Genomic DNA, 12,431 nt, shown 5'->3' with positions numbered 1-12,431 from the left:
AGAGGAGGCAGGGGAGGGAGGTGAGAAATTAAGAACTCAAAATCTTATAAAAGTAGATGTTGAAAACGAAAAATAAATTTAAATTTTTTTTTAAAACCACAATGAATATGTAGATGGAAGATTCAAGGTCAAGATCACTTAGTAACCAGGGCAAGTCACTTCCCCTCTTTGTATCTAGAGGCAGCTGGTGGTACAGTAGACCAAATATTGGGCTTGGAGTCAGGAAGACCTGAGTTCAAATCTAGCTTTGGTCAATTATTATCCATGTGACTCTGAGCAAATCCCTCTACTTTTGTTTGTCCCAGTTTTCACCACATAAAAAATGGGTATAATTGCACTTGCCTCTCGGGTTTGTTGTGAAGATCAAATGATTTTTGATACAAAGTGCTTTGTAAAAAGCACTTAGCACAGTACTGAGTACATAGGTACTATATAAATGCTTATTCCATTCCCCTTCCTTTGAAACCTCAGTTTCCTCATCTATAAAATGGGGACAATATTATATGTACTACCTACTTCAGAGAACCATTTGCAAAACTTCTATAGAAACATGCTATTATTATTCCAAGAATTACATATTGGAGCAGGTGGGAGAGTATAGAAAAGAAAAAAAATCAACTGCTTGAAATAAGACTTCATTGCTACCCAGAACACTAATTAATGATTATATAATAGAAGAAGAAAAAGAGTAGGCGGAAGAAGGGGCAAGAAGCATGATGATACAAGCTATTCTTATACTAGGGGTTGTTCCTAGTAATTGTTTGACAATGGAAAAGAGTTTAAAATTTAAAATTTCCTAACCAAAACATGAAGGAAATTTGGAAAATTAGAGTTATTTTTTCCTCTTGTAATATGATCAACTTTTCTGTCTGAAACCCCATCTATGCATAGGCTGTCTTCTCGTATGACTTAATGGCTTGACCTCTGATGAAGAGGAAATACAGGTTATAAGGCATTATATGGTTTAAAGCTATTAAACAGATGAAGAAGAAAAATTATTTGTTCATGACAAGTAGTGGAAAAGTTGAAAGGTAGGACACTAAGTTTCTAGTCTCAACTTTGCCATGAACTAGTCCTGTGTCATTAAACAAGATATGTAGCTTCTTTCTGGGTGTCTATTTCCTTATCTATGAAATGAGACGATTAGATTAGAAGATATTTAAGATTCATTCTAATTCTAAAACTTGAGTCAGCTAGTGCTACAATGGATAGAAAGGCACACCGAGGGTCAGAAAGGCCTGAGTTCAAAGTTCACCCTAGACAATTACTAGAGGCACAAATCACTTAGCACAGTGTCTGCCCTTCCTTCCTTCCTTCCTTCCTTCCTTCCTTCCTTCCTTCCTTCCTTCCTTCCTTCCTTCCTTCCTTCCTTCCTTCCTTCCTTCCTCCCTCCCTCCTTCAGACCTAGTATCATTTAATTGGTGCAAGGAAATTACATATGGAACTCCTATTCATGTGGATCTTTGACTTGCCTACTAATCCCAAGAGGTGACATTGCTAGCCCGTGGTCACACAGCTAATAAATTTATTTGATCTGAAGTCTTCTTAATTTCTAGGAGAGCCCTCTAGCCACTATGCTACACTGCTTCCCTTAGTTTCAATCAATTCAATATCCCCATATTAGGCATCTATAATATGCAACGCATTATGCTAGATAATAGGCTATATACAAGGATAATTAAGATACAGTCCTGCTCTCATAGTACTTGCAATCTTTCAGGGAGGATATGACATTATTCAAGTATTGCTGTTGTTGTTCAATAGTTCTGTTGTGTCTGACTTTTCATGACCCGATGGACTGTATGGTCCGTGGGTTTTTTGTGGCAAGGGTACTGGAGAAGTTTGCCATTTTCTTCTCCAGTGGATTAAGGCAAACAGAATTTGAGTGACTTTCCCAGGGTCACACAGCTAGTAAGTATCTGAAGCCAGGTTTGAACTCAGCTCTTCCTGACTCTAGGCCCAAAGCTCTACCTCTTTATCCACTGAATCATTTAGCTGCAAGCTATATACAGCATAAAAAGGAAATAATTAACAGAGGAAAGGCACTAGAATTAAGAGGAGTTAGGAAAGGCTTCAATACTTTAATGACCCAATTCTTTGCTAGTATGGCTATTTCCCTCCACTGATGTAGACCACAAATTCTCAACAACAAAGTAGATGAATTAAACTAGGTGGTCACTAATGTCCTTTCCAACTCTCAAATTCTTTAACTTTTATGACCTACCATGGCCACAAAATTTATAACCTAGTGGTCTACCTGGTGGTAGGCTTTTATGAATGTGGGTAACTTGATTCTAATCTAAACTTATGAAGCAGGATCACCTGAGTAGCCCTAAACTCATTCTTCCTCCTTTCCCACTTTCTTCTTTCTGGCAAGGAATGCCCAGCTCATTCTCTGGACTTCTCTAACTCCTTAGCAACCTTGCACGGCTACTCAAACCCCTCCTCACCTTTCCTGTTCCCTGTTATTTGTTGCTTTCCCTCATTAGAATATAAAGTCTTTGTGTGTAGGCACTGTCTTTTTTGCTTGTATTTGTATTCCCAATGCTTGGCACAGTACTAAGTCCTTAATAAATGTTTTATGAATCAATCTATCTTTAAGTCAACCAGATTCAGAATTCAGTCACTTGAAACTTTTTACTCTCCTTAACTACATCCAGTCCATTGTCAAGTCTTGTGAACCACTTTCTGAACACCTCTTAACTCAACCCCCCACCCCCATTTATTTAATTGCCAATATCCTCCAAATAGGTCTCCCTACATCCACCTTCTTTTTCCAATCCATCTTCCCCATCTCTATCAGTCATTATCTTAATCTGACCATGTCACCCCAACGCCCCAAATGAAGCTTCAGGTGTTGCCCATTGCCTCTAGGATAAAATATAAACTTTGCTTGACATTAAAAGTCCTACACAACCTGGCTCCTTTCACAACATTACCACTCTTCATTCACTACACATTCCAACCAAACTAACCTATTTGTCAATTTTCATAAACAGCTTTCCATCTCCTGCCTCTGTAGCTTTCTATAGGCTATCCCCCAGTATCTAGAATGCTCTGGCCCCTCACCTCTGCCTGTTTGGATCCCTAACCTCTCAATGGTTCTTCTCAAGTGCTAAGCCCTTTGAATGTACTTTCCTGATTCCCCTAATTGTTAGTAGCCTACTCTTGAAATCACTTTGAATTTATTTTGTATACGTTACATATATCATATGTTTTGTATTGTTATTTTGTATATGTTCACTTATTTTAAACATGTTGTACCCCTAATAAAGGATACATGTGGAGAAGTCACTTCACTTTTCTGGGTCTCAGCTTCCTAGAGTGATGCGTTTGAGCTAATTGTTTTCTTATTTCCATTCACTCTCTAAAATTTCATTCAGATTGTTTTGCTTATTTGTTACATTTATTTCAGAAAATTTTCGAACTCTTTGAACATTGGTCCCTTGAGGTCAAGAGCTATCTATCTCCCTTTTTTATTTGTGGCCCTACATCTAGCACAAGGTCCGGCCTCTAAGTGCGCTTTATAAATATTTGTTGCTTAACTCAGTTGGAGGAAGATACTAATAGAATAAATATGTATTGCCTACCTAATAGTATCAAGATCATATGGTTTTAATGTGGAGAATAATGGGGATAACAGAGTTTGCAAAATATTACAAAGAGGATCAAAAGAGAAAAAAGTTGTTTTAAAAATGGAAGTTGAGGGGAGAATCAAGGAAAGCTTTCTGGAGGAAATAGCATTTGAGCTTGGGATTTAAAGGAGTTCACCAAGCAGAGATTAAGGGAGAGAGCATACAGGACCCAGGAGATGGCATGAACAGAGGCTAGTACTGGGGTGTGTTGGATGAAGGATGGCAAATAGTCAGGCCTGAGTGACTGAAGTGAGTGCACTGGAAAAACATTGTTAGATAAAAAAGATAAAGAGGATGCCTGGGTATAGAATCTTGAATCATAAACTGTTAGAATTTAGACTTCGTTAGGGAATAACAGTTTTAATCAGAGTAGTGGCACACTCTAATGTGCACACAAGGCAGCTTATTCTGTGAGTAGCATGAAGAATGATTAGGGAAGGAGGACATAAAACTAAAGATATACTAAGTTACAGAATTTTAAGACGATGTATGCAGTTTAAATTTAAACCAGTTTTTTCTCTATAATATCTAGAAATTTTCTGAAATAAATGTAACAAGCAAAATAATCTAAACAAAATTTTAGAGAATTAATGGAAATGAAGGAGTAACCAGTTCAACTCCCTCACTCTACAGGAAACCCCAGAAGAGGGAAGTGACTTCCCCAAGATAATTTAAGTAACTACAGAGACAGCACAAGAGTCCCAGGTCTCCTGACCCAGTCAAACATTCTCTCCCCTCTATATATGATTCTACTTTTCTATTAGGATGCACATACTGAATACCTGATCAGTTTACAAAAATAATTTGCTAGATTCCAGGCTGCTTTGGAACCCTTAAAGCAGCCATCTAATATCTACACCTAAAGTTCCCAAAGGAATCAGTCAAAAGGCTTTAAGGAAATGGAATAAGCTTTGTTTCTACTATTAGTTACCTATTGGGAGAGGCTCATAGGAATGCATTTTTCCAGAGTGATTAATTGCACTGACTGCAAAAATTTTAGCCAAGTTTAGATTCAACAGTAGCAAAGGGTATTATGCAGACTGAGGAAAATTATATATTGCCCCACCCCCCAAAAAAACTCCACTTATTTTTGCAAAAATATTTTAAAATAAATTTTAGAAGGTATCAACATTTATCATTATATAGCCTAATCAGCATGGTTGAGATACAGGATGCTCTCCATCTTTTATCAAGTATTTTTGAAGCTCTCTCCTTCAGACAATTGACTCATCTGTGTCTGGGTTGTACCAGAAGCTGGTGTCCTTGACTTTTTTTCAGATAATATGTTCAGTGGGTCTTTTTCATTGTATAATATAGAAATAATGCATTAAAAATAAGTTACCTCTATAGAATGAGTCTCAATACTGATGATAAAAACTTGTCCACCGGATGCTGCCCATATTGTATCTTCCATCATTAGTAGGCTTCTAACTGGCAGGACACCTAATTTGACCACTTTTTGAGGTTCAGAATTCCAGGATCCATCTTAAATGAAAATAAAAATAAAATGAAATCACAGTCTAACCCTAATTATTGATGTAGCTTTGTTTTTCTGGCTGTGGGAATAATGAATTAGACCATCCTAAATGTTAAAGAATCAAAACTCATTTTTAACTGACATTAGGATATATGTTTGTTTAGTGGGTGGGATAGGAGTGAAGGGATATACCTGAGCCGTTCTGGAAATCATAGTATTTCAAATAGAGTAATTCAGTTACACTAGAAAGACCTAGAACTAATAAGTTAGAAATTGAAATTTTCTCTATGTTATTACTATACTTATTTTATTCTTTCTAATCATACTTCATGCTCAGGATTAATTCACAATGCAAATAGAGAAGCCATTCTCTCTTGCTTAATTTGCTTTCTTTTCTGGTGGGTTATGGGTAATGAGTATTAATATAAAACGTTGGTCATTAAGTGATAAATGATTTTGGCCACAAAAATTTTTGAAGAATATCTATTAAATGTGAAGGGATAACCCTTTAGGTCCATGGAGAAAGGACTTTGCTGATGAAATTATGAACCTCTGGAAACTCTAAATTTGAAAAAGGGGATAAGATTAAAAGGTTAAAAGATTAGATTAAAAGATCCTTCCCTATAACTTTTGCATGATGGCAGGAAAAACAATAACAACATCAGGAATAATTCAAACATGACTCAATTTAAATATATATTTTAAAACATAGGGCAGCTAGTTGGCACAATGAACAGAGCACTGGCCCTGGAGTCAGGAGAACCTGAGTTCAAATCCAGCCTAAAACACTTAAAATTTACTAGCCGTGTGACCTTGGGCAAGTCGCTTAACCCCAAATGCACTGTCTTCCTCCCTCCAAAAAGCAAAAAAAAAAAAATATGTAGTATATATGTGTTTGTATACTCTCTGTCTATATATATATATACTCCACATATAAATATTCATAAAATATTTTATGAATCATAACATCATAAAAATTCATGATGTTGTTATTGTTTTTCCTGCCATCAATGCCCTCAAATAGAAAAATAAATTAAACCAATTTTTTTAGAACATGTAAGTTCTAAACATTAAAAGGTGATATGATCTAGAATGATGACATCTAGAGTTTGGAGGAATCTTACTAGTCCAAACACCTGAGGCCCCAAGACATAAAGTCTCTTGGTGAAGTCACACAGTGAGTATGTGGCAAGCCCACATTCCTTTAAGTCCAAATCTGTATCCATTTTAAAAATCTATCCACCTATCAATCAACAAACTAAGTATCTAAGAATTTACTAAGCATCTAGATATAGAAGATACAGAGAAAAAAGTGGAACAGAAGGTTCTAACTCGTTTTTGATTCTATATATTAGACAAATACCACATTTGGTCTTTTGATGTCTATTAGACCCATAGCTTTTAATAATGTCAGTCAGTCAATTAACATTTATTTTTTTAACACCTACTACGTGCTAGGCAGTGCTAGGGATACAGAAAGAAAAAACAAAAGAGAGTCTGCTCTCAAGGAGCTCACAGTCTAATATAGGAGACAACATATAAACAATTATGTACAAACAAGCTATGTACAGGACAAAGTGGAGACAGTCAATGGAAAGAAGGCGCTAGAATTAAGAGGGATTGAGAATGGCTTCTTGTAGAAGGTTGGATTTTATCTGGGACTTAAAGGAAACCAGGAAAGCCAGGAGGTGGAGATGAGTAGAGTGAATATTCCAGGCATGAGGAACAGTTGGTCTGGAGATGGAGTGTCCTGTGTGAGGAATAGCAAGGAGCTAATTATTATTGGTTCACCAAGTACATGAGAAATGGTGTAAAGTGTAAGAACATTGGAAAGGTGGTAGGATGGGAGCAGGTCATGAAGAGCTTTGAAGGCCAAAAAGAAGATTTTATATCTAATTCTAGAGGTGATATGGAGTCACCGATGTATTGAATAGTGGGGGAGGGAGGAGAAGCATGAATTGCTAAGACCTGAGATTTTGGAAGATCATTTTGGCAGCTGAGTGGAAGATGAACTGGGGTAGGGAGAGAATTGTGGCATTCTATGCTTTAGTTCTCTCTCTAATTCAATTGTTATGAAAATTCACATCCTTTACAATTAGGTCAGTAGATTGTGGCAAATGATTTTATTAAGGGGTAGTATGATGGACTGGAAAAAGAAAACCCCGCAATCAGAAAGCCTGGGCTAGATTCCCAAGTCTGGAACTTATTAGTCATGTGACTGCAGTTAGGGAAATCTCTTTCTCTCAGTTTGCTTCATCACTAGTAAAATATGAACAAATAATTCTTGCCTTGCCTACCTTATGGGGTTCAAAGATCAGAAGAGATCATGTACATATAAGGACTTTGTAAACTCCATTGTGCTGGGCAGATATGTAATTTATCATCCATTGTTAGTAGAAATAATATTATCTATTTCTTTTCAGATTATTTTGCACCATTTGCCAATATTTTTCAAAATATTATTGGTCAATTCTCTGGAGCAAGAAACTCCAGATTAAATAAATCATAACAGCCTATTAAAAAAATTAAAGCTGGGATTTTATACCTGAGAATTAAACTTGGAATGGGGGCAAAGGGTGACATTTACTTTTAACTTTGGTCATGCAGTGATACTGTTTCAATCCACAAGCAAACAAATGATATGAGACTTCTCACAATTCAATTCAACTCCACAAACATTTTCAATCTCCCACTACATCTGATAGGCAGAGAAAACTGGTTTTATTTACTGCTTAGAGAACTTTCACTTTTGATTTGATTTGTTTCATGGTTATCCAATATAGTATTGGCATTTGACAGAATCACAGAAAAGTCAGAGATGGAAGGGAATCTTAGCAGTTGCTTATTCCAACCCCCTTATTTTATAGAAGAGGAAACTCAAAATCAGAGGAAAGAAAAAGACTTGTCCAAGGTCACATGGTATCCTGATTCTTATCCTATTATTTCCCCTACTATATCAATTCCCACTATATCTTTACTTTTTTAGGATGACAATTACAAGAGAAAAAAGATGGACATGCAACTGAAGAAAATCTATACTTAAATTATTTTAATCTGATACTCTTTTTTTATTAGAAAATTCCATTAAAGTAGATGGTTAGATCACTGTACATGACACATGAATTAAAGATAACATAAATTCCTAGGGTGAGGAAAATGGACTTCTATGTCCTTCTTTTCTCTATCCAGTGATTATTTCATAGTGTTCTACTTAAGTGAGCGATCAATAATTGTAGTTTACCAGAAACAGTGTGGTGTTAAACAGGTTAGTAGAATAATGGCATGTAAGGCCTTCTAGAGTGCAAGTTAAATTTCATGAGCAGAAAAATTACTTTAACATCATAAAAAGGATTATCAAGGCATGAAGGATTATTCTTTAGAAAAATGTGAAGTAGAGAAAGTTGCCTTTGGTCCTGCCAGCTTCTTTTCCTCTATCTCTTTCTCCTTTATCCATAGAATTACCAGTGCTTCCCTCGTTTCCCCTCCTTTATCAACAACAATTCAGAAAAGAATCAATTAGCCATCCATATCTTAACTTCACAGTACATAGATGTTTCACTCTTCCCAGGGGGTAAGTATTTTAAGCCTTCTCCTTAGCTGTGTAATGGAATAGTTTATTCACTGGTAAAAAGATCTTCAGAGGCAAAAGAGGCAGTGAGTGCTGTATATAAGAAGGCAGTGGGTTCTTCTGGACCTCCATTAAGTCACACTACATGCAGTAGGTGTCCACTCATTCTGACTATTGGTTTAATACCTTCTTTCCCCTCTTGAGTCCTTATTTGTTCATTTTCAAAGCTTAGGAGAGGGAAAAATAATGAACTGTTCTACTACATTATTATTTGTTTTAAAGTCTGAGTTGCAGAAAGGATTCCCAAAACATAAAAATAGGCCAAAGTCCCTAAATAACGATAAATAAAAGGGTAGAATTAACCACTTTGATTTTTCATCATAGCTTTAGGAACCTTTGATCTGACTTGGAATACATAGCTGACTTGTGAACCTATAGCTATATTGGCTTAGCATTTTGGTCAGGAGGGCAAAATGCAGCCTTTACAGCAATTTTCCTCCAAAGTGACTCCCATGAACATGCTGAGATCATATAAGATTTTTTGATAGATATAATTGCAGAAATAGTTTGTTTTCTTTGAATATCAATAGCAAGCAAGACATAAAATAGGGAGACATGTTTGACACTGTCATAGAATATGTATTGAATGGAGGCGAATTAGAAGTGATTTCTTATATTCAGGTGGTAAAATTCTGCAGATGCTCATATTTATAGATAACACTCTGGTGACTGCATCAAGCCTTCAAACAATCCAGGGCCTCTTCAATGAGATCCAGAGTCACTGAGAAATGATTAGCTTAGTAAACTATACAGGAAAACCCAAGAGGATAAAGAATATTTATTGTCCAATTATGGCATAGAGTTGGATGGATGGTCCAATGAATTACCATATCAATATGTGTGTATTTTCTGCATGCCTATCTCTTAGTCTCTCTCATCTATCTGTAGCATCAATCCAAGATATCTGGATCAAGATTTAAGGCAATTTACACTGTGTGTGTGTAGTCTAAATTGACAGATTAATATAAATAACTTTCAAAAGATACTGGGCAACATGCAAAATTAGCCTAGCAGTATGTATATGTTCTTATAGGCCAATGTTGATACACATATTGCCTACAATCCATTCTTCATATTTATGTATACTGAGAGACTAATTCTGTGAATTATCCAACATATATATGCATCTATATTAAATCTCCATCTGGGATTAGTACTGAAGTTAGACAATAAATTGAGCCTAGAACTGAATGGGAAGTGGAGACCAAATTATTTTGCAATTGGAATATTATACCTCACTTTCATGCTATTCTTTTTTTTTTTGGAAGGCAGTTGGGGTTAAGTGACTTGCCCAAGGTCACAAGCTAGTTTTTGGGTTGTGTCTGAGGCCGGATTTGAACTCAGGTCCTCCTGACTCCAGGGCCGGTGCTCTATTCACTGCGCCACCTAGCCACCCCATGCTATTCTTTTTAATGTATTCTACATCCAGTCCGACTACCCTATTTGCTGTTCCCTGGTCTTGTCTGGCCCTTCTCCACCTAATCCCACCTCTATCTGAAATACAGCCATTGTCTCCAAGGGCAATAGAGCATGAGACACTGAATTTTAAGGATCTTGATGTTGGTAATCTAAGTTTTGACTTTTTAGGTCTGAAATTGAGCTAACCAGGTAACCGGAGGTCCTGAGGTTCTAAAATTCTAGGAGCTGATCATCTTTTACATTGATACGTCCAAAGACCTGCAATCTTATTTGTGTGGGTAGTTCAATCACTAACAGTGATTCGCCACCTCCATTCTTCGGATGACGTCTAGATGAGTTGATTCTGATAATGTAGCTCATTAAAGCTGGGCAGCCTGGCTCACAGATGATATCAGATATTTCTGGGTTTGGTACTTAAAACTTTTTGACTCTGGTAAAAAACATCAAGTCTTGCTCTTCACTAACAAAAATCTTTAAGAACTGACAACCACTTCCATTCCAAAACAAAACAATGAAGCCATTGTATGCCTACAATAATTGTTACTTGACTGCTCCCTAAGTCCCTAACCCCCACAAAAACAAAACATGGACAGCTCTGACGTGATCATTTCAACATATGTTTTAACATGTATATACTATAGGGGATTTGCTAACCTTTTATTTGTTTAGTAGATCATTTCAGGACTTGAAAGAAAAATTTCAAGCCATGGATTTTCACTTAGTGGTTTTGAAAGACTTTCTCTGGAAACACAACCTTTAGCATTTTGGCTTTCACAGATTTTTTTCCCTCAGTCTCTTGCCAAAAGAATTTAGCCTTTTCCTTTCTTCTTTGTGCATTAGCAGCACTGATGATACCCTATGGTGACGGCACCCCTAGGACTCATTCATTGGCTTTTATCCACCAGTGACAATTGTGTGGAGCTTGCAGAAATGCCACAGTTAATGATTTGGCCTGGGCATCTACCTAGGTATGGTGGAACGCTTGAGAATATTTTCCCTGGAGATGTATCCTAACTTCATACTGTTATTGAGTAGGCGGTACCTGTGGGATACTTATTGATGGATTCCAAACCAAGGATTACGTGTATGTCACATGACACTGCTACAGATCTAACCCTTTGTCAAGCAGCTTTGACTCTGGCTTGAACATGACATTGCATTTCAGGCAGGAAAAGTTTCAGTTTACCTGAGACTAGTCTCATTTTTCCAAAGCAAGCAGACTAGATCAATTTTCAATTTTCTATCCAGAGGAAATTTCATTGTGTTCAGAACTCAATAAAATGACATTCTGTCACTAAGTAATGGTGTTATCATTTTAATTTTAGTACTTGAAAAACAAAGTGGATACTCATGTTAAAAAAAAAAACCTGGAGCCTAACCTCTAGGTCATTGGATTGAGAATAGTTATGTTGAAGGAGGAGTCAGCTAGGTGGCTTGGTGGCTCGGTGGATAGAGTGCTGGGTCTGGAATCAGAAAGACTCGTCTTTGTGAGTTCAAATCTGGCCTCAGACACATACTAGCTATATGATCCTGGGCAAGTCATTTAACCCCGTTTGCCTCAGTTTCCTCATCTGTAAAATGAGCCAGAGAGGGAAATGGCAAAGCACTCCAGTATCTTTGCCAAGAAAATCCCGAATGGGGTCTCAAAGACTTGGACACAATTAAAACAACTCAACAACAACAATAAATGTTGAAGGAGACAGCATACAGTGAATAAAGAGCAGGCCAAGAAATGAGCAAGACCAAGGTGTCTCATTTCTGCTTTGTATGTGAGGCTGGGCAAGTCAATTAATCTTTTATTGCACCAAAGCAACTCTATATGATTATCAGTTCCAAAATAGGTGCTTAGTTATCTTACAGGTCTGTTCTCTCCAAAGCAAATGTCAAACATAAGCTCCTTGAGGAAAGAGACTGTTTTATCTTTCTATCTAGCATCCAGCACAATGCCTAGTTAAAGGAGAAGTTTAGTAAAAAGAAAAAATGAGTTTGATTGACAGGAATTATGTAAAATGAGAAGGTATTTGGATTATGATCTACCCAGTGGAGAGGAGTACTTAACAATGATTAGAATGCAAATCCATTGAAGGTTAGAAAGATCAGGTTGTTAGGAATTCCTGATAATCCACTGTACTAGGTGGTACAGTGGATTGAGTATTGAACTTGGAGTCAGGAAATTGTTCTTGTTTAGTCATTTCAGTCTTGTCAGATTCTTCATGGTCCCATTGGGGTTTGTTTCTTTGGCAAAGACACTGGAGTGGTTTGCCATTTCCTT

At 36.8% G+C, this 12,431-nt stretch overlaps 1 protein-coding gene across 4 annotated transcripts in view; it reads right to left on the bottom strand.

Moving 5' to 3' along the window:
- ARHGEF10 (Rho guanine nucleotide exchange factor 10) overlaps nucleotides 1–12,431 on the bottom strand; it is a 233,388-nt gene that overhangs the window by 31,970 nt on the left and 188,987 nt on the right. For all 4 annotated transcript variants that reach the window (XM_069065400.1, XM_069065398.1, XM_069065399.1 and 1 more), the window contains one exon: nucleotides 4,978–5,120. In XM_069065400.1, the coding sequence (XP_068921501.1) occupies nucleotides 4,978–5,120 (143 nt within the window). The remainder of the gene's footprint in view (nucleotides 1–4,977; nucleotides 5,121–12,431) is intronic.

This window comes from Petaurus breviceps, unplaced genomic scaffold, assembly GCF_028583685.1.
Source record: "Petaurus breviceps papuanus isolate PSGF00001 unplaced genomic scaffold, PetGlider_PUasm1.0 90686, whole genome shotgun sequence".
In the NCBI taxonomy this organism is placed as follows: domain Eukaryota; kingdom Metazoa; phylum Chordata; class Mammalia; order Diprotodontia; family Petauridae; genus Petaurus; species Petaurus breviceps.
The sequence above is the reverse complement of the archived record's forward strand: the minus strand, read 5'-3'. Positions and strand labels throughout refer to the sequence as shown.